This window comes from Mus caroli, chromosome X (assembly GCF_900094665.2).
Source record: "Mus caroli chromosome X, CAROLI_EIJ_v1.1, whole genome shotgun sequence".
Taxonomy (NCBI): Eukaryota; Metazoa; Chordata; class Mammalia; order Rodentia; family Muridae; genus Mus; species Mus caroli.
The window spans coordinates 98,167,337-98,190,501 of NC_034589.1; the positions used below are offsets into that span (position 1 = coordinate 98,167,337).

The window sequence follows — 23,165 nt, forward strand, 5'->3', positions numbered from 1 at the left end:
TGGCAGATGTTGATTCAGATGCAGAATTTTCCATTTGCCTTTGGCTGCTGCTTTCCATGTTTTCTACACTAAGACGCCTAGTGGATGGTTCATTTTNATTCTCTGAAGTTTGGCTTCCATTATTACGGTTAACATTTATCTCTAAACTGAATCTGAAATCACCACTGTTTGGATTAGTCCGGCTCACTGCTCTCCAGGACTGGTTTCCTCTCTGACCACTTCTTGTTGTATTTCCGGTCTGTCTGACTGAGTTAAGCCAATCTATTATAGAATCACTGTTGGTCACATCATCTGAAGACTCTCCAGCTGTTTAAAACAAAGAAGGGGAGGGGGGAGAGAAAGGAACTACACGATTAGGACACTCATGGAATGCACATAAACATTAAAGAATTTTGCAACTCTGAACAAATTTTACAAATTTACATTGAAAAGAGAAAGCTAAAAGACACTTAGGCATCAGCAGTTCTCAACCTGTGGGTTATGACCCCTTTGGGGGGCTCAAACAAGCCTTTCATGGCTTTCATGGGTGTCAACTAAGACCATCTGCAGATCAGATATTTACATTATGATTCATAACAGTAGCAAATTACAGCTTTGAAGTAGCAATGAAATAATGTTATGGTTGGGGTCACCACAACAAGAAGAACTGTATTAAAGGGTCACATCATTGGGAAGGTTGAGAGCCACTGCTCTAGAAGATGCTGAGGCTGTGGGAAGGCATGGATTTTCCAGGCCACTGTCTAAACAAAATCAAACTACATCATCATAGTTGGGGGTGGGGGTTGGGGGGAATGTTGGGATTTTGGTCCAATTATATTTCTACCAAATTTTCATCAGTTTTAGCTGTCTTTGATACCATGAAGTTGTTTTAAAATGTAAGAATATTTATTATAGCCAGAGCAAAACTATAAACAAGGCTAACAGTTTATAATTACTTGAATATTTATCAATTATCAAGATTTTCAATTTCTATAAAACTAAAGACTATTATCAAATGAACAGTCTGAACCTAGAGTAATTTACACTTCCATCATAGCTCCTAGGTTCCTGCAGAGAGAAGAACCATTCCCCAGCATACTTGCTCTCTGTTTGATACTAACAGCAAACTCTCATCAGCTGTGCCACCAAACATGTCTCCAGTCATTGCTAATGCCCCCCAGGAGGAACAAACACCCAACTGAAAGGTGCTGGGCTAACAACAGCATTTCCTTTTGCTGATAAAGCCACATTCATAAATAAGGAATGAGTAGGAGAACATTTCAACGGATGTAGAAAACCAAGGGGAGGAAACTCAACTTAAATAGGTGACTTCACTGTTGCTCAATTAACAAACAATCCAAAGGTGAGGCAGACACAGCAGTGTCGCCCTCCTCCCCAAATTGCAAGAACGTGCCATTTCTCTTTTTATGAGCACTTAGCACCAGATTAATTTGTGGCATTTCTGGATAATCTTTGGTTGAAATTCACTATTAGAAAGTTCCTGTGTTTCCAAACCCGACCCACCTCCCCAAACGAAATGTACCTCCTCTATTTTCATCGGGGCTCTGTGGTGGTGGACCCTCTTTAATTTGTTGTAGTCTTCTGAGCAACTCTTCCTCAGTACTTTCACCTGAAAGTTGAACAATGTGTTGCAAAATTACAAATTAAGAACAGCAAGTCAGTTTCCCCCCCTCCATGATTCTTTTTAAAGAAGGGTCCATACAAGATGACCTCAAACTCAAGAACCTCCTGTGCAATTGGGATTACAGGCAAGTGCCACTGTGTCCTGTCTGGCTTTGTGATCTGCACTTTAAACTGTTTTGCCAGAAAGCAGGGTAACTGAGTAACAGCAGGGCCAGAACTGCAGTTAAGACCTTCTAATTAAAGTTTAGTACTGTTTGCTCAAAATGCTCCACCTAAGCCTTGCTAAAACCCTTACATTTGAAAATGAATGAAATCGCTCTTAAGTGATTACTTTTATCTCTAACTCTCCTTTCTCCCCCTTCCCCCCTTCTCTCCACGTGGCCATGGCTGGTCTCCCTCTTTCTACCTTCTCTCTGCCTTTCTACAATAAAGCTCTAAAATCATAAACAGAAAGAAAGAAAGAAAGAAAGAAAGAAAGAAAGAAAGAAAGAAAGAAAGAAAGAAAGAGAAAGAGAGAGAGGGAGAGGGAGAGAGAATGAATGAAATCGTCCACAGGTTAGTGAAATAGTCAGTTGTAACTAGGATCAAATGAGACCATTATCTCAGTGTCTCAGTGAAATTATAACTAAGGACAAGCTGTTTACCCACAGCTAACTCCGTAGGGTTGCAGGTGGGACACATTCAGAGAATAAGATGAGATGACAAAATAAGATGAGTCTATCCTTGACACCAAAGGCCCATTGGTTATTTTGTACCCAGATGCATAGCTAGCTAAAGTGTTCACCTCAATTCTTATTTGATCCATTTCACTAAAGATTTATAATTCAAAAATCACAAACATCTCTGACAGGAATACTCTAATTATGAAAAAATAGAATCAGGCAATAAATACAGTAGCAGCCGGGCAGTGGTGGTGCACGCCTTTGATCCCAGCACTCGGGAGGCAGAGGCAGGCGGATTTTTGAGTTCAAGGCCAGCCTGGTCTACAAAGTGAGTTCCAGGACAGCCAAGGCTACACAGAGAAACCCTGTCTCGAAAGACCAAAATAAATAAATAAATAAATAAATAAATAAATAAATAAATAAAGTAGCAACTGCCACTTTGCACCTCCTGTATTAGTAACTTTTCATTAAGTAAAGAAACATTATAAAACAAACTGTTCTTAGAAAATCCAGCAACTTACATATATATATTTACATGAAGCTTACCTGGGGTGCCCAGCAAATTGTTGTCTCTCATAAGTCTATAATCTTCTTCACTGAGATTATTTACAAATTGATAAAAAGCCTCTTCCCGATCCAAGCGATCCATTTGACTTCTGCGCTGAGCTGCAGACTGGTCACTTCCTTTATCGTTAGAATCTGAGTTCTCCATCTTGATGAACAAGTGGAAAATTATCTAAAAAGAAAAAAGACCAAATTGAAAACAGACGCCATTATGCATTGCATACCTTTATTTACTTGGAAACTAGAATGCAGGAATAGATGTGAATTTTAAGAAAAACAAATTAAATATAACAGAAAAACTTTGGGAAAACACTGGTACACTAGAAGTCTAGGTCAGGATAAGTTAGCAACCATAGTGTTTTGTTTGGGCCTAATTCAGTAATGTGGCCAGTTTTTTTTATCTTCTTTGTAATCTAAAAATGGCTTTTTACATTGACACGGTAGGAAGTGAACCTAGGGCCTTCCTTGAATACATTCCACCATGAGGATACACATCCAGCTCCTGGGTTTGATAGTAACTTCAGCCAGGGAAGTCTGTGTGGTCCAGTCAACTCAAACTCGGTTCTCCGGCTCTTAAGTGCTGGGCTTATAGACATGTGCCACAATGCCTGGCTACTTTCACATTTTAAAAAATGTTTGCCGTGTATGAAAACTAGGAAATACACACCAGTATTCCTAGTCTTACTGGAGCACAGCCATGCATGCTCGTGTTGTTATGGGCGAAATGAGCAACTGGGACAGACTGTAAGTGGGTCTCTCACTGCTTTGCACCGCTGCTCTCTGCACTTCCAGTTACCCCAATGCAATTGCAACTTGATATGATTTCAAGTATGGCACGTGTATCATCCTGTGACTTTTTAAAAACATGCAAGTATATACTCTTTGCAGTAACTGAGAAACACATTTGAACAACACGTATAAAAGGCACAGCAGAGGCTACCTACTTTTAACCGCATTAGATGACCAAGGTTGCACTTTGGCAGATACTATCAGTATGCTAAAGTAGTATAAAATTAGACTAAAATATTTGTCAAAATAGTCCCAATTCAGGAAAAATCTATGTTCTGCTAATTAGAAAACCCAAGGTGAAAGAGCTCATCTAAAACATTTCATTAAAAAAATACATTGGACTATTATTTAGCTGTTAAAAATGGAAGTTATGAAATTTACAAGTCAGCGGATAAAGCTAGAAAAACAACCTGAGTAAGATAATCCAGACTCCAAGAAAAATAATGTTTTCTCTTATATGTGGATGTTATTTTCTAAGTCCTTGATAGGCATGTTACAATTCATATAAGCAGAGGTTAGGTATCAGTAAGAAACTAGGGGAGGGGTTTGTGTGCCTCTGTTTTCTAACAGAGAGAAAGGGGTGGAGCTGGATGAGTGGAAAGGGTCACAGGAGTCAGCAAAGGAGACCCTTTGTTTTCTTCCTTTCTTTTCTTCTTTTTTTTTCTGAGGCAAGGTTTCTCTGTGTAGCCCTGGGTGTCCTGGAACAGAGAGATCTGCCTGCTTTTGCTTCCCAAGTGCTGGGATTAAATGCATATAACACCACCAGCCAGCCAAAACCTTTTTTCAATTAAAAAAAAAAAAAGCAAAAATGAAAGCTTATTCAAAAGTTTCCAAATGGCTCAATTCTTTTTTCTGAGCAAAGAAAGCCATTTTATCAATGGTAAATAAAATTTTGTTTAAGAGCAGAAATGTGTACAAAGGAAATTAATTTATTAGCACTATGTTTTTATTTACTATAGTTATATAAAAAGTGAGGAACTAGACAGAATGTCAATCTCATGCCTAGCTTTCTGAATGGTAGGATTAGAGGTGATTTAAAGTGGTAAAAATATATGGAGTAGGAAAAAAACTGGTTGACTTTAGTTTTATCTTGTTTTAAAGCCTCTGGTCACTCATTTTATTTTCAACAAATACTTTGAAGAAAATATGAATCCATCATGTTACTGAACCAGTAGTGTCAATATAAACCTCATTCTTGTGGCTTTAATCATCTTTAGTTGTATGGATTTGTTTTTGTCAAAAAAATTTTCTTTTCTTTGAGATAGGATTTCACTATATAGCCTTGGCTGGCCTAGAACTCACTCTGTAGACCAGTGCAGGCTCAGACTTAAGAGATCTGCCATCTGAGTCCTGGGATTCTTTCAGAAATCTACCAAATTGTTTTTGTTTTGAAGAGAGGATTTTACTTTGTAGCCTATGCTGGACTTGAACTCATGGCAATCAATTCTCCTGCTTCATTTGAGCCACAGGTTTAACCTTGGTTAGATTTTATTGTAATTTATAGAACTTGGGTCAAAGATCATTTCTTTTTCCTTAATGAGGATGACCTCAATTCCTTCAAAATACAAATGGCTTAAGGAATTAGGTTTGGCTATAACTTGATAATGTCTCTTAATGGCAAGAGGACATGCCAAACTTGAAAGAAATGCTGGTACAACAGGCTATCAAAGACATGGGAGCTCTACTCCTTTGATGTTTACCAGATCTCTGAACTCCAACTACACTTCCAAAAGCAAAAATAAACTTCATCACTGGGGCAACTGTTTGGTGGTTAAAAGTACTGGCTCCTGCAGGGCAGTGGTGGCACAAACCCTTAAAACCCAGCACTCTGATGGCAGATGGGCAGATCTCTGAGAGTTCAAGGTGACCCTGGTCTACAGAGCGAATTTTAAGATAGGACAACCAAAGCTACACAGAGAAACCCTGTCTCAAACTATGCGAATTTTAAGATAGGACAACCAAAGCTACACAGAGAAACCCTGTCTCAAACTATGCCCCTAGTCCAAACAAACAAAGAGCACTGGCTGCTCTAGCAGAGGATACAAGTTCTGTAATTACCAGCATGATAGCTCACAACCACCTGTAACTCCATCTCTAGGGGATCTGGCACTCTCTTCTTGGCCTCCAGATACTAATCAATCATTTGGTGCACACACATGCGTGTAGGCCCGGAAAAAAAAAAAAAAAACAAAACCCAAAAAACATAAGAAGCGCATATATATATATATATATATATATAATAAGTAAATCTCAAAATGAAAGTCATACAGCATATAACCAAACTTCTATTTGGCCTTGAAGGGGAAATACCCTAAAAGTTATACTTGGGAATTGAATCTTTAAGAGATGACTATGCACCATTAAAAAAAAATCAAGCCCATGGATTACTAAAGAGCTGGTACATGCAAGTGTACCATTTTCAAAGATGTAAAATGCACAACCCCTGCCCCCAAATCTATGAATGACACAAAACTAAAGATGACATGTAAAAAAAAAAAACTCATTTCAAGTCACTCAAAGTGGACAAACATTTACAAGTGGTCACTGAGGTATACTGACTTAGACTTGAGAACATTGCCCTAAAGAGAATGACCATCTTCTCACTGGTTAACTTGTATTAGGTGGCAATGTAATAAACTATTATTATTACTAAACATTGAGATTAATCAGCAACAACTTTATCAGGCCAATTGTAGCAGCACAAGCTTGTAATCCCAGATACTTAGGAGACTGGAGACAAAAGGGTTTTTTTCTTTTTTGTTTTGTTCGAGACAGGGTTTCTCTGTGTGGCCCTGGCTGTCCTGGAACTCACTCTGTAGACCAGGCTGGCCTCAAACTCAGAAATCCACCTGCCTTTGCCTCCCGAGTGCTGGGATTAAAGGCGTGCGCCACCACTGCCTGGCAACAAATGTTTTGGATATATTTTTAAGACAGGGTTTAATGGATCACAAAAGCTGACCCCAAACTCTGGATCCCTGACTCCAAGATCCAAGTATTGTAGACACAGATGTGTGCTATCATGCCTGGCTCTGAGAACAAAGGAGTTTGAATACCTGGCTAACCTGGGCAACACAGTAATATCTCATCCCCCCAAAAAGAACCAAAACCAAAACCAAATAACCGCAACAAAACCAACAGAAACAAGAAAAAGGGAGGAGTGACCCTTCTGTAATTTTAGCTTCTCTTTCACCTAAGGTTCCCATGCTGAAATCCTAACCGTCAAAGTTATAGTATTAGGAAGTAAGGATTAGTGCACCCTTCTTGGAGAAACCTTTAAGAGAGCTACCTTGACATTTTCTTTAACGGGACTACAGTGAGAACCATGAAGTCAACCCTCTTCAGACATCAAATTGCCCAGGTCTTGATTCTGACTACCCAGCTTCATGAGCTCTCTAAGTTTCTGTTGTTTATAACATATGCAGCTTAGGACGTCCTATTATAGTAACCCAAACCAACAATGACAGCATGAAAATAAATCTGTGCCGGAGAGTACTATAATTTACCCTCCTCCACATACACATGTAACAATGTACAGTATCTTCATAAATCAGTCCTGAAGGGAAAAACAAAACCTCCTCAGTATAGTAGCTCACATCTACAATCCTCATACTTGGAAGACCAAGCAAGGCAAGAGTTCAAAGCCAGCTCAAGATACAAGGACTATCTCTAAAAAATAAAATCAAAACCCTATTCCAGACTTTAAAAAGCACAAAGAGGCCTGTTCTTATTAAATATTGCCCAGTTACTTACTTGAGGCTAAACAGTGTAGGAATAGTCACACTCAGATTTCCATTCCACTTCCCATAAACCACTGTTCTCTAAACCATCCTTTTACTGTTTAAGTCAATAAAATGAGCATGAAAGGAGGCAGAGGGGTTTTCCGTTTCCTAGCTCATTACTAAGTTTCATTTTTATAGAAATTTCTGACAAATGTTTTCTGAAATTTCTGACCAGAACAGAGTGAACAGTCATAAAAGTACATGGGCCAAGAAGGATAAACAAACATAAAAAAACCCACACACACTGCTATTTTCCTTACAAGTAACACAAATTGGCATTGGTAATGGTAGCAGCAACTGTTTTTTTGTTTGTTTTAAAAAACAGAAAAACACAAAGGGAAAGAAAACAGAACCCTCAAGCCATAATTTCCTAAAGAAAACCACTGGGGCTAGAGAGATGGCTCAGTGGTTAAGAGCACTGACTGCTCTTCCAGAGGTCCTGAGTTCCATTCCCAGCTCACAACCATGTGTAATGAGATCTGATGCCCTCTCCTGATGTGTCTGAAGACAGCCACAGTGTTCTCTCTCTCTCTCTCTCTCTCTCTATATATATATATATATATATATATATATATATATATATATATATATATATTAAATCTTTAAAAAATCACCACTAATGTTTAACATTCTTAAAGCAGTCAACATTCCAGACACTAAAGTTAGGAGGAAATCTACTTGTGACAAATCAGTAAACAATTCTGAAGATAACTTCCATGTGAATAGGTTTTAAAAATATAAGAAGGCAAAAATATCTGATAAGTTCTGACATTTGAAGGACATGAACCTAAGATAAAACTCACATGCCAAAAACAGTGCAGTCTTAAGAACAGCTTCAAGGAGATTAAACCTGGAAGAAGCAGAAACCTTTAGAAAAAAATGGAGATTTTAAAAATACTATCTAAACTCAATGGATTGACACACACATAATCCAAGCACTCAAGAGGCAGAGGTACACAAATCTCTGTGAGTTCGAGGCCAGCCTGGTTTACATAGGCCAATCAGGATAGTACAGGTGAGTTCTCAGGAGACAATGAAGATAGGCTAAAATAAAAATGAAAAAATACACTAGATCAAAGGTAATAAGGCTAAAAAATACAACAGAAAAAAAAAAGAGAAAGGCAAGGCATGGCAGTGCACATCTTTAATCCTGGCACTCAGGAGGTAGAGTCAGAGGCAGATGGATATAAGTGAATTCAAGGACAGTCTGGTCTACACACTAAGTTGCAGTCTAGCTTGGTACTATATAAGACTGTATTTAAAAAAGAGGCGGAGAGGGGAAGAAGGAAGAAACAGAAAGACACCTTCAAATAGAAAGGTGTAAAGCAAAGGACACCCAGTGTCAAACTAGAGCCAAGAATTAACACAAACAGGAAAGCCAGTAATTCTTTCTTGTAATATAACAAAACTGCTCCCAAATGGAGATGTTATCAGCACCTTAAAGCAGCACCTTAAAACTACCTAAATCTATAGTCATATTGTGTAGAAGTTAATAAAAAAAAGCAGTGAATTCAAAAGACCCTCTGCACTAAAATGTCATTAAGTACAGGTATGTATGTCTGGGAAAATGGTAATATTGAGCTGTATGTTCCAATGAAACAAAATTCTAACACCTTCTTGGTAAGGCCACAAAACAGAATAAAAGACCAGCTCACATTCCTTTTACGTCCATGATGTGCTGTTCTATAGTCCCCCTACATATTTGAAAAACTCTCCATACATTTCTGCAACATATTTCTTATTCCAACTTCAAGCAAACTAGCAAGGCCTTGCTAAATAGAAGTGTTTGCTAAGGCAGTGGCTTCCATCAGAAAAGTTTGTGGCTTGTAGTTATTTTGGGGACAAGGAGAGTAAAATCTGATTTAATTAATTCCCCACTACTACCCTAACTCTCCATCCTTTCTGCTTTAACTTTTCATTGCCTAAGAGTGGAGTAAGAGATTGCAGCACTGGGAAGGGACTTCCACCCTGTGGGGAAAGCCATAATGGTGAGTTACATCTCAGGTTCCAGAACCTGAGGTACCTGCTTAAACATTTTGAAAGAAAAGGAAATTCTGAATGCAAGCAGTGGTCTCAATACCAGGTAGAGGAGTCCTGTATTGGCCATGAAGAAAGGTAATAAAGCCAAGTCACAATTGTTTGAGAGGTAAAGATGTGTTGCAGATGTTAGGAAACCATGATCCAACCAACTAAAAGCCAGAATTTTCACCACTGCAGTATAATCAGCAAAAAATGTTGCTAGCCTTTAAGAAATGTATGATGAAAGGAATTATGATACATTTCCAGTTAAACTAGTAACAGGGAAAAAGAGCATAGTGCTCAGTGGCAGAGAACTTGTCTCACGTGGGAAGCCCTGCTTTGCTACTGTGAGCTGAGGGGGGAGACAAGGCCTACACATCCTTGGAATCCTTCCACATAACCAGAGAGGGTCTTTATTCTATCACCTCATTCTCAAGGTTTAATATTCATAACACAGATCATACACTTGTATATATAAGTAGCTTCAGACATTTTAAAACAATACTTTCCTCAAAAGATTACCAATACAAGTCAACTGTAGAAAAAAATCCAACTACTCTTAAAGCACTTAGCTCTTTTACCTACCTCTGATTATAAAACAATATAAAAACAGATCTTTTAAAACAATTGTCCACTTAGTCCTGACAACAGTCCCATTAAGTAGGAAACATGCCTCAATTTCAGGGTTTCACAAGTGAGAAGCTAAGAACAGGAAGGAATGATTGTGTGAAAGCCCCATGGATAGTGACTGGTCAGCAATTAAATACAGGTCTACTGATTCCAAAGGCAATCAAGCTTTCACTACATGACTACTACCTCCCTGCACACCCCACGGTGTGTGCTTTAAAATATAGTCCTTAAATCCCAATAGGCATAACTACTGAATCTCATACCATGTGCTTCTTTTATACCAATCCTTGTATAAAAGCTTTCAATCATGGGGAAAAAAGTTTTTGTAGTGCTGAGGATTGAACCTAGGGCCTTACATATGCAAGACAAGCACCCTAGCACACTGAGCTGCATCCTTAGCATTCTGAAGCATTTTGACTGTTAACCTCCTGCCTCAGCCTCCCAGGTAGGGGGAGGGATTACACTCCCATGTCATAAAACCCACTAACAAAACAGCTTTCAATTGATACTCACTCTTCTACTGAGTTATAACCCCAACCCACAAAACATTGTTTCCTGGCATAAACAGCTGGATTTTTTCTTTTCTGCTCTGCTTTTGGAGGCCATGGTCTCACTATGGAGCGTAGGCCCATGTTACCATGCTGGCTCTGTAATTTTCTGACAGTGCTGGAAATGGCTTATGCATATGAGCCAAACACTCTACCACTGAGCAGTACAGCTCAGCTTACATCCTACTTCTTAGGCTTTATTATTTTTATCAATAAAGTTCAATAATACTAACACCAAAAAGAAAAACCATCTGTTCATTTAACCATAGTCAAGTATGGTTATCCCAGCACTCAAGACAGTCAGATCTGAGTCTGAGCACAGCATAGTTTTATATAGTAAAACCTTGTCTCACAAGTTCAAGGCTTGTCTATGCTACAGTTAGACCCAGGGTAGCTTAAGCAACTTCATGAAACATGAATATAAAGTAAAAAAGGTCATTCAGACTACAAATCAGTAGTAGAGCACTTGCCTGGTATGTGTAAGGCTTTAGTTTCAACCCCCAGGTTCGTAAAAATAATATACAGAGTTAAATCAAATGATCTACTAGATTTGAAGTCGGGATAAAAGGTACCATTATGTACAAAGATACTAAAAATGTTAAGAATTTTTCTTAGTCAGGTGGTGCTGTTATATGCCTTCAATCTCAGCACTTAGGAGCCAGAGTTCAAGGCCAGCTTGGTACACATAGTGAGTGCCAGGACTGTGGGGGCTACCCAGAGAAACCCTGTTTCAAAAAAAAAAAAGGAATTTTCCTTTGTAGAATGTTGAAATTTCATTAAATATATAATATATGCAAGTAGATTGATGGTGAGCTGTGCTTTTCTGTCATCTCTCACTTTTAAAAACACATAGCATTATTTAAAAAAACAGGGCATAGTGCAACATACCTTTAATTCCAGCACTCAGGAGGCAGAAGGAGGCAGAATTCGAGTTCTAGGCTAGACAGTGCTAAACTATCAAAAACAAAAAGCAAAACCAAAACAATGGCAGAGGGGATAGAGATGGCTCCTTAGTTTAGAGTACTTGTTCCTCTTACACAAGACCTGATTTGATTCCCAGCACTACATGATGGCTCACTACCATCAGTAACTTTGGTTCCAGGGGATCCGACATCCTCCCTTGGCCACATAGGCAACAGACACACATACGATGCATATAATAATACATCGAATTGAAGAAAACAGAACAGAGTTGTGTTACTGCATTTATTTATGGGAAGATTCTGCTCACCGTTCACACAATTTGTTAATAAATTTCCAGCAGGACACTAGCAGTACAGTGCACTCAACACTCCTAAGACACCATATTAAGGAGAGATTACGTATTACCCAAATAGTAATGCACACTTAGCTTTTCCTGTAATTTCCTATCTTTACCTCTTGAAAGGGTAGTTGAGAAATCCAAACGGATTCGGGGATGTCCCTCACGCCCAAGCTCTTTGCAGAGGAGTACTAGACTTAATAGTCCACAATTCCACCTACAAGTGTCTAAAACAATTGAAATAACTACATAGTAAAATAAAGGACAAAACTGCGCTATGCTACCAATATATAGGATCAGGTTAGTGGGAAGCCACTCTGATGACACTCCATCTCACTCAAGTCATTCAGATAGTGAATTTAATCTCCAGCTGACAGTTATCAGTAACCACAGTACTACTTCAAGATTTAAGAGTCCTTATCAAGCTGGGCCTGTGAAACAAACACTCCTGTTAATTCTAGCAGTCAGAAGCCCAAGGTAGGACGATCATGAGTTCAAGGATGGCCTGGGCTACACAACAAATCTTATCAAAAAGCAAAGTAAAGCAAAACAAAACAAAAATATTTTCCCAAAATACTCAGATGAGACAAAGATTTCCATGAGGTTGTTATATAATTAGTTCCAGGACAGCTTATACTACAGAAGAAACCTTGCCTTAAAAAAAAAAAATTTTAAATAGGGGGCTGGCGAGATGGCTCAGTGGGTAAGAGCACTGACTGCTCTTCGAAAGTCCTGAGTTCAAATCCCAGCAACCACATGGTGGCTCACAACCACCTGTAATGAGATCTGACGCCCTCTTCTGGTAAGTCTGAAGATAGCTACAGTGTACTGAATATAATAAATAAATCTTTAAAAAATAAAAATAAATTAAAAAAACACAGCCAAAAAAGGACTGGCCTATCACCTATACTAACAAATTCATTTTAGTTGAGGAAAACAAGTCTTTAAGATCAAACATGATAACTCTATCCTTCCTGAGGTATTGTTGCTACACAGAAATCACGTGTGGGCCTTTAACCCTGACTCATACACTAATAAGAACCTTTTATGCCTGCACCTAAGTTATCATCAAACTAGTATATGTCCCTAACCAGAAAGAATCATTCCCATCAGACTCCTTTGGACTGCCACAGGTCACAAACAGTAATCTGTAGATGTGCAGTTATTACCATTAACCTACCTTAAGCACATGCAGACAGACAATTATGCTGCTGTCTATTACAGATATTTGTTCCTCACAGCTATTGATGCTGCTATAATTAATGGAATAAAAATCTCAAGTTTAATATGAGAAAAATCTAGAGTAAAATTGACAATTACAAATTTCAGGTGGAAAATCCTATGTTCAAAACCATATACACCCATAAACAAGATAACCATCTTTGAAAAACACCTCAGTTAACTGAAGGAGGAAAGATGAACTGCTTTATACACTATCTAGGAAATATCCCCATTCAGAGGTAAAATAAATAATGACGGAAAAAACAATGCAACTATTACTGTCTGAGCATTGGTTATCAAAACTTCAAAGTACTGTTGTAACTGGGCCCCAGGGATTTAGAAATCTCCATGTTAGATAAGTATACCTACAAAACAGAATGGCCTCCTCCTAGACAGTGACTTCAAAGTCCAGAACCTTATTATTTTTTTTTTTTTTTACTTTTTTATCTGTTACCCACTCTAGAGTAAATCAGAGGAACAGGATGCTAGTCCAAGAGGTATTTCTATTTCCCAGTCCTCTAGGATTATGGAAAAAGTACATGGAATACAATTTTATAAATGCAAATGCTCCACTTGTCTCCTCTTCCTGAAAGCCTTATTACAATGCTAGTCAAGTGAAAAATATCAGCCTAACATTACTTTTTTTTTCTGGTTTTTCGAGACAGTTTCTCTGTGTAGCCCTGGCTGTCCTGGAACTCACTCTGTGGACTAGGCGGGCCTTGAACTCAGAAATCCTGCCTGCCTCTGCCTCCCAAGTGCTGGGATTAAAGATGTGTGCCTTTTTAAAGAATTTGTTATTAAGCTGTTTCTTTAAAAAAGACTCCTGATTATTTTTTTTTGAAACAAGATTTTACTATCTTGTCTGGAATTCACTATCTAGATCTGGTGGGCTCAAGTTGTGGTGATCTTCCTGTGTCTGGCCCTCCAACTGTCAGGATTCCAGATGTGGGCCACCATGGCACTGACTTACACCAAGAATATGACTAGATGAAATAGGAACTCTATAGCAAAACACCCAAATAATGTATACTGGTTGATAACCTCTCACCCGGTCCACTGAGGCAAATTACTTTAGCATTTATAGTTTCAGATACAAGATAACTTACAGATTATCACTTTTAATTTCCACTAGCTTTCTGGTAACTGGAGAACCAACAGGTATAGAGGTGAGTTTGGTGCCTTCAGTGCTGGGACAGACCTGAGATAAAATAAGTGCTTCAAAACCATAATCAGTTGGCTTAGGACAATCCAAGTTTGCATTTGTTTTCTTATTAAGTGTACTGGTTAGCACAAGTAATTTATACGCTTATCTTACAATGTTGATAATAATGAAAAAATTAATTCCAATTAGAGTAATACATACCAATATGACTTCTTGAATCTTGAAGAAAAGAAAATTATGGCACAGAAAGTAACACATATTCTATTGGTATTTCATTTATTCACTGAACATTTAAAAACAACTTCTTATACCCAGGTCTCTAACAACATCTTAAAAGCAGCATACTTCTTTCTTTCAGTGCACACCTCTAATCTTAGCACTCAGGAGGCAGACCAAGTGGATCTCTAAGTTCTAGGCCAGCCTGATCTATAGAACTAGTTCCAGGATTACAAAGAGAGACTGTCTTGTAAAACAGCATGATAGATAGACAGACCTACAGATGCCACAGATAAAGCACTTTCAGGTACTGAAAAGGTACCCTTTGAATTCACAGTAGAAAGTACCCATTATGAATAGCCAACACCAATGAATCCATTCAACCACATGGCTGTAGAATAGAATGTATATTTGTAAAATGCATTCTATTATTATAAATCACCAGGAGACAACACAAAAATAATTACCTGTCTTTTAGGACATAGTATTGAAATCCAATAATCTGGATTTTAATCTTCTTCACTCAGCTCTAGAAAAAAAAAAGCATTCATTATTCTTCCTGTTACAAAATCTATATTTTCTTTGAAATAAAACAAATTCTTAAGAACACATTTTGGTTATATATATCATAGCCCAACCTAACTCAATGTTAGTATTAGGATATTTGGACAACCAAGGTCAGAAGGAACCAGGAGTTAGATAAAAGATTTCCTTTAAAGGCCAAGAGGCAATCTACCTTTTAATATTAGTTTGTTTAAAATAGGCTTTTCCTTATCAGACTAATAATTATTTTCAAGTTCTACGAGCCACTTTCAAGGACTTATATGGTATACCACAGTAGCCTAAGGCAGAAATTAAAATAATAAAAATCATCAGGCCATTTTAAGCTAAGGGATGTTTGTGACCTTTTCAGCATGATTGTTTGCCCTAAAATAGTTATCTTAAAGGGTGCTTGGGTTGGTCTTTTTAGATACTTAACCTGTATTTCAGAAAGTGATTTGAGGAAAAGGTGGACCTGTAATTGTGCCTGCCTCCTAATTACAAAGACTCAAAGAAATGATTAGGACTACACTTCCTATTCTTTCTGTCTTCAATCATTCAAACGCACGGTGGCTAATTACAAGTCAAGAAATGTAAGCAACTTATTTCTAGAAAAAAAAAAAACATATATATAGTGGGGCCTGCCAGGAGCGCATGAGAATCTGATATAAAATCCCTTTCCCCTCCAAAAGAGGAAAAAAATGACCTAAATAACTAGTCTCCTAGGCCTCAGATGCCAGACGAACCTGTGGAATAAGTATGGTGAAACTGTCCAGGAAAAGAACGTGGCTGTCTCCTCCATCTTGAAATTAATCAGCAGAAGGGGGAAAGGGACTGAGTATTCAGGAAGCAGAAGCCCAACCGGTTAATACTAGTTACTAAGCTATGGCGTACGTGGCAGGTACCGCCCGCCCGCAGAAGCAGAGACCCTTAGGGTTTTTTTCTGAGTGGGGGAGGGGTAGGGCTGCTGGCAGATCACACGGAAATTAACTTGAAAATAGTCTGGCTCAATTCCCACACTTACCAGGGAAAACAACCCGCAACGTCTTTTCCCTCCGTTTTTTTTTTTTTTTTTTAATTTTTTTTCTTGTGAGGAGGAAAACCCTTCTAGTAAAATCTGGCCAAGGATACACTTAGGGCTAAAGGTGCAGGGACGCAAACCACGTTTGTCTCCGATCCTCCCGGAAGACTGTCACCGTAGCCCCAGAGGTTAACAAACTGGTTATGCCCTACAGAAGCGTTCAAAATGAGGCTCTGCGAATCCTGTGAAAATCTGAAGGCTCAAGAGTTCCCAACATCCGACTTAAGAGCACCTCCACCCCACTTCCCCAAACCCTAGCCCGATACGCAACGCGGGTCGACGACGATGGGGGGTGGGGGGAACCTCTGAGTAAGGAGAAGCACTGGAGCCATCCTCACGCCTGAGGCCCGGAGTCCAGGATCGCCTCCCCGGCATTCGTTCTTAGCTCGGGAGGGCCGGGCCCCGACTCCACGGCCTCGGAGAGGAAGTCCTGCCCGACTCCTTCCCCTTCTTCCACGAGCCGGGCCGACACACGCCACCCAACTAAAATGGCAGCGGCGACTACGCCACGGAGCCCCCCACAGCCGCGAGCCCAGGTCCGGAGGCCGTAGTGGGTGTCTCGGCCGCGGCTGGCCAACTCGGGCCATTTTGAGGGCCGCGGCCCCTGCCTGCCTCCAGTCCGACATCCCATCTCTCGGGGTGCCCGGACCTTCACTTACACGGTGTTTCGGCCAGGAGGGTACTCAACTGGACTCCACTGCCGCCACTGGGACCTCCGCTGAGCTGCTGTGCTGCCGCCGCCGCCGCGTTCTAACGCGCCTCTAAACCCGGGCAAGAGACCCGCCTCTAGAACAGCGCCAGCTCGGAGACGTAGCTCAATCAGCCATTATCTTCCCCATTGTTACCAAGCACTGACAGGAAATGACTGCCCACAACAGGAAGTGATGCTGCGCTCCCAGTTTCACAGGCCCCCGCCCAGACTGCTGGGCAGCCAATCCCAGTTGAGCCCTCGAAAAGGCCTGGTGGGCAGAGGAGGGGCCGGGCAGACTACCCGCCCGGGCGGGCAGCGGGTCGGGAAAAAAAGTGCTACTGGGACGCCCACCATGTGACAGGCCCCACCCTCCTTCGCCATTTTGAATTGTAGCGAGAAATTCGCGTTCTGCGAATTGTGGGAACCTTCGCTTTCCCATTTTGAAAGCTGAAGGACGTCACAGTCGGGCCGCTTGAAGCCTTTCTCAGAGAACAAGAATGTAGTATCGGTGTAACTGGCATTGATCCACACAGTCCAGACTAGTGTAGACGGCAGCCAACCTTTTATTCAACATGTATTTATCGAATGCCAACTGTAGATCAAGCACAGCTGTAGATGTTGAGGAAGTTGAATCATAAATTAAGTAGAAATAGTCCAAGAATTCTCAGTCCTTATGGGATTTGGTAATCTAGGGTGAACACACTTATAAAACAATTTGTTGCTAAATACTGGAGACTAAAAGTGGGGAAGTGGGTGGAGGCATAAACCATGGGGACAAAAGTGAATTTGCAATGTTAAAAAGTGGTGAGGAAGGACTCGGGGCTCTAACTAGAGTACTTTAAAAGGGTGCGGCGATTTGTAAATGGATGGGAAAAAGTGATAGTGGGAGAATTCGAAAAGGGCGGTTAAGGAAGCGTCTATTGGATGCTAAAACCTAAAGAAAGGAGCGGAGGGAATGCGCCATACACCTTTCAGTTCCCATTGTTCAGTTAAAGGGGAAAAGAACCCAACCACCCCCGCCCCGTTTTAAAGTACGCCTCTGTGTTCCCACCCTATTTTTCTGTTTTCTGATAAAAGAGCAGGTAGACTAACTTTTTTACTGTTGTTCCAACGAACCTAACTTATTGCTACATCAGTTGCTTAAACTGGGCTGGAAGCTGGTCGATGGTGGCTCGCCTTTAACGCCAGCACTCAGGAGGCAGAGGCAGGCAGATCTCTGTGTAAGTTTAAGGCCAGCCTGGTCTACTGAGTGAGTTCTACGACAGCCAGGGCTACACAGAGAAACCCTGTCTCGGAAAAACCAAAAAAAAAAAAAAAAGCACACACATAAATTACACTATAATATTTTTCTTTTGATATATTTTTACATGGATCATCTAAGCCTCACCTCACCTCCTAGAGAAACCCGTGACCACTCTATTTAACCTCCTCCAGCGCCATTACCTACGTAATTTTCTGTAAAGCACTTAATTGTTTATCTCACCGTTTAAGAACGCGGTAAAGGCCTCGAGAGATGAGTCAGCGGTTAAGCACACAGACTGTTTTTCCAGAGGCGCTGAGTTCAATTCCCAGCAACCACGTGGTGGCTCCCAACCGTCTGCCATGTGATCCGATGCTCTCATCTGCTGTGTCTGTAGACCGCGACAGTGTAATCACATACATAAAATAAATAAATCATTAAAAAAAAAAAAAAAGAAAGAACATGCCGGGCAGTGGTGGCGCACGCCTTTAATCCCAGCACTCGGGAGGCAGAGGCAGGTGGATTTCTGAGTTCGAGGCGAGCCTGGTCTACAGAGTGAGTTCCAGGACAGCCAGGGCTACACAGAGAAACCCTCTCTCCAAAAACCAAAACACACACACACTAAAAACCCAAGAACTGGGGAAGCTGAGACAGGAGGGTTGCTGAGAGTTGGAGGCCAGCTTGGGCTACATAATAAATTCCAGACCAGCCTGAGATTAAAGCGTGAGACTACATTTTAAAATGGAGAGTCTGTCTATGAGAGCCAGGCTGGCCTTGAATCTACAGTCAAGCTTCTACTTCCCAAGTATTCGTACTGGTATTTCAAACCTGCACCACTCTTCCCTGCTCAAAGGTCATGTGACTTTTAAAAGACAATCTGGTAATGTGTGTCAAAAGCCTCAGTGTAGCTGGGCACCACAGTGTTTGCCTGTTAGCAAAGTACCTAAGAGGATCAAGCAGGATTGTAACTCATTCAAGGCCAGTCTGGGCTACCTAGTGTGTTCCAGGCCAGCCTGGGCTAGAGTGAGACTCTGTCTTTAAAAAAAAATACTAGACAACATATAGAATGTTTTAATTTATAAATTACACCTTTTGTGTGTATGTTTGAGCCTGCTATGTTGCTCAAACGTTCTTACTTTCCACCCACCTTGTGGGCTGTCTCAGGGATTGAATTCAGAGCCAGAATGCCAGCTGAGGCCAAAGCTTAAAAAAATAAATATATCTATACTCTAGATAGAAGTCTACATTCCTTGGGGGGAGGGAGGGAGGGAGAGAGAGAGATTGATTTGTGGTTTTTCCCCAGTACTAAGGATGGGCCTTAGCAAGCACTTGACCACTAAGCAAAGTGCCCAACCCCTACAAGTCGATGTGGGCATACATGCAAGTAAAGTATAATCGTTATTAGCCATTTAACCTTCTTTATGTTTTTCTGTATTGTCTTAGAGATTTCACAGTGTCCATGTATTTAATAGATTTTAGCAAGGAGGACAGTCTTTTTTCATTCACTAAGTAAAAGCAGTAAAAATGTAAAACAAGAAAAGAAAAAGAGTTCCTATCCATTTATTCTTTCTATGGTCCAAATACATACCTTGCCTCTGTTTCCGAAGACCTATGTTCCCATGCTTGTTCATAAGCACACAGCTACTTCAGGTATTAAGGAAATTATTCAAATCATGTAGCCTATGATGCCATTTGAGTACACTCTAGAACCATCCAAGCAAACACTATTGAATATTTAGTTCCCATTCAGCCTACTTATGTGTCTCACGTGACAATGAAACGGCTGGGAAAAAAAAAAAACAAAAACAAACAAAACCTCTCTTCGTGTTCATTTCAGTGATCTGCTGACGACTGTTTAGATCTATCAGTAGCTATCATCACAAGACCCGCTCTGTAGCAAGACAGTCATTGAACCAATATTAACGTAAGAACATAGGAAAAGAGTGTACCAATGGAAGTACCAAGAACAGCTGCCATTTGTGCCTGAGACCTGAAAAGGTGGTTCTGGAAAGTGAGGGAAGAACTGGGAGAGACTGAACAGCCTTATTTACATTCCCTGGGATGAGAAAATGGAGCCTGGGGTGCTGAAGCACTAGACGGTTTTCTCCAACAAAGATTCTGTTTTATTTTCTTCACAGCACTCACACAGTAGAATTTAATTGGGCCATTTGCTTGCATATTGATTTATTTGTATGTTTATAATCTATCAGTCTTCCGGCTTTCTGCGTCCTACCCCTCTGAGAGTAAACACCATGGGAACTGAAGCTTGGCTCCACCCCTTCACAGCCCAGCCTAAAATACTAGCAATCACCCAATCAATAGTTTTAAATGAATCAACAAGCTAGCATGTAGTTTTTATTGCAGATTTCGAATTTCTCCTAATAGCAATGAAAATCGTTAGTTTTTTAAAAGAAAGATCAATGTTATCTGACTCAATATTGTCTTGTTTTTGTTTTGTTTGTTTTTTAAAGCTCTTTATGTATGCTATGTGTTTGATTTTGGTTTTTCTTTTTAAAAAATAATATTTAAATTTAGGGATATCATTTACAGCTGTGGTGTGTTCTAAGCTTCATTTTTCTTTCTAGAAATATCCCCACTATTTTAAGATATAATAAGTAAGTGCTGTTTTTAAGACAGTCCAAAGGTTCTGTGGAAAAGGCAGCTTCAGAATATTTACTTAGTTCTCATACTGCCTCTAATGTCTTTCAAGAATCTTTTGAGTAACAATCATGGACCTCTCTGACACGCCCAGTGAGTACAGTATATTTACCTTGCCATTCCACACACTAGACCTTCTTCAGCCTCTGGCTCTACCAGTGCCCCTCTCGCCACTGCCCTTTGACTCTGTCCTTGGTCAGGTTTCAGCACAGTTAAGATCACAACAGAGCTTTATTCTCCCCAGCAGGTCACCTCATCTTCACTTCGCATAACAAACACTCATTTTGCATTGTAGATAGCATGTCTACTTCATGAGAACAAATACTGCCTCTTTTGAAGATAGCTGACAGGGTAATAGATACTCTGTAACTATTTGAATAAATGGGTAGATGGGGAAAAAATCTGGGAACTGGAGAGGTGGCTCAGTGGTTAAGAGCACTGACTGCTCTTCCAGAGGTCAATTCCCAGCAACCACATGGTGGCTCACAACCATCTAAAATGGGATCTGATGCTCTCTTCTGGTGTGTCTGAAGACAGCTACAGTGTATGCATATAAATAATAAATAAATAAAACTTAAAAAAAAAAGAAAAAAATCCACTGGCCAAAATCTTTTACCCAGGAAACCATTTAGTTTTTAGTGCTTCCATTCCACTGCTTGCTCTTTTAGAAGTTCACTCTAACAGTTAAGATATAAGTGAACTGTAAAAGCCTTCTTCAGTTGGTTCCAAGGAAGTGCATAAAGATACAAAGGTAAATATTCACTAATGTTTTATTTAAACAAATAAATTAAGTATTAATTTATTTTGGCACCGGAGATCAAGCTGAATGTGTCTATGGTCTTAAGAACACTAAGCAGGAGCTCTGTCACTGAACCAGATCCCCAAGTCTCCTATTCATTTATTCCTTGGATTAAGTCACTCATTCAATAAATACTGTGAGCCAATGCTCTTCCTTACGCCTTGGGGCTTTGGGTACAGAAGTTACAAGCTCTGTCCTCTTCTCATAGTGGAAGAGAAGCATCCTGGGAGAATGTAGTTTCATTATTTTATAAAGATGTGTGCAGATTCCATGGAGAGCCCAGGAGTTCTCACTCGTGTGTGATTCGTTTGAGGGTACAGAAGGCATTAATATGATCGAAGTAACGTGTATGTGTGTGTGTGTGTGTGTGTCTGTCTGTCTGTCTGTCTGTGAAAATGGCACAGTGATGAAACAAGAAAAGGTCAAAATGAAGCCCGTTATTTTGCACAATTAATACATTGTAATAAAAGAGAACAAAGGAAAGATTAGAACGGCAAGCACACAGAGCACAGAAAGCCTGCAGAGGGCATTCCAAGCCCTAAAAGCTTTAAAAACACTATGCTGTGTGTTTGCCTCATCCCTGGCAAACATTACAATTCTGTTTACTTCTCCCAGCACAATGGCCCATTTTCACTGGGACTATAGGCACGTGCCTGTCAAACGTCCTGTTTATACTGGCATTGTTATTGAAAACTGCCAGTTCCCTCAGAACTATTATCTCTGCAAAGTTCATTGTGGTGCATATTGTTTCTCCCACAACCTCTCCAGTAATTTAATTAACTGGAGTTGTTATCCTCAGGAAAATAAATTCTAGGATAGGAAGTATTATTGCAAATGCTTGGCATACTAGAAATAAAACGAGTTCTGGCTAATTGCACTGATATTAAAGGGATCCAAAGTAGATTTATAGTCATAGCCCCCACCCCCAGTTGCTCTTGCAGCGGTGGCAAGGTTTTCCTTACACTCTGTGCTGTCTGGGAGTTTCAAAGCATTCTGCCTTAATAAAGCAATAAGATGTGGCTTCAGTATCCAAACAGAAAAGCTTAGACTCCGTTCACAAAGCTCAGAACACTTTTGCAATTCATACCAAAGCAACTAGAATTTTTCCACAACAAATTAAGAACAGGGCCATAGATAGAAGATAAAGGTGTGGATTTAGAGAAGACACGTTCTTGTTATTTCTTATTAGTAGCAACTCATTTTAACAGATAAATTCCTTTTCCACTTAAATTATTTTTACTGTGAAGAATAAAATGTTTAAAGCTGAGTCAGGTTAATTATGGATTATCATCTCTGTCAAATATACAAAGTGTCTCTCTGGAGACCAGATGCTCAGGTCTTTGCTTCTTCAGTCTCCACAGTCAAAAAAAAAAAAAGAACCTTGAGCATATCCACCTCAACTTTCCGCAGAGGTCACATGTCAGGCCTGTACCGTGTCCACCCACACAGTCCACCCACATTCACCCTATATGCACACTGCTTTCTCTGGGGAACCACATTCAACAAAAAGTTACTCCTCTGCCTTTCAGGTCTCTTCAGAGAAGGAAGTCCCCTCATTCCCAGCACTCTGACCGGAAAACGCCATCTCCCAAATGTCTACCCCCTCCCCCATAGAACTCCAGGGAAAAATTCCAAGGCCACACTAAGCTCTTTGACTCACATCCCTCCCGGGGAGTGAGAAA

The 23,165-nt window shown here is 40.1% G+C and overlaps 1 protein-coding gene across 1 annotated transcript in view; it reads right to left on the reverse strand.

Annotated features, from left to right (window-relative positions):
- Rlim (ring finger protein, LIM domain interacting) overlaps positions 1 to 16,943 on the reverse strand; it is a 19,313-nt gene extending 2,370 nt beyond the window's left edge. Inside the window, exons 1-5 of the mRNA XM_021152734.2 lie at positions 16,755 to 16,943; positions 14,942 to 15,003; positions 2,832 to 3,021; positions 1,523 to 1,609; positions 5 to 306 (exon numbers count right to left, since the gene is read on the reverse strand). Of these exons, the coding sequence (XP_021008393.1) occupies positions 5 to 306; positions 1,523 to 1,609; positions 2,832 to 2,997 (555 nt within the window). The 5' untranslated portion in view covers positions 2,998 to 3,021; positions 14,942 to 15,003; positions 16,755 to 16,943. The remainder of the gene's footprint in view (positions 1 to 4; positions 307 to 1,522; positions 1,610 to 2,831; positions 3,022 to 14,941; positions 15,004 to 16,754) is intronic.
- Positions 16,944 to 23,165: the final 6,222 nt, after the last annotated feature.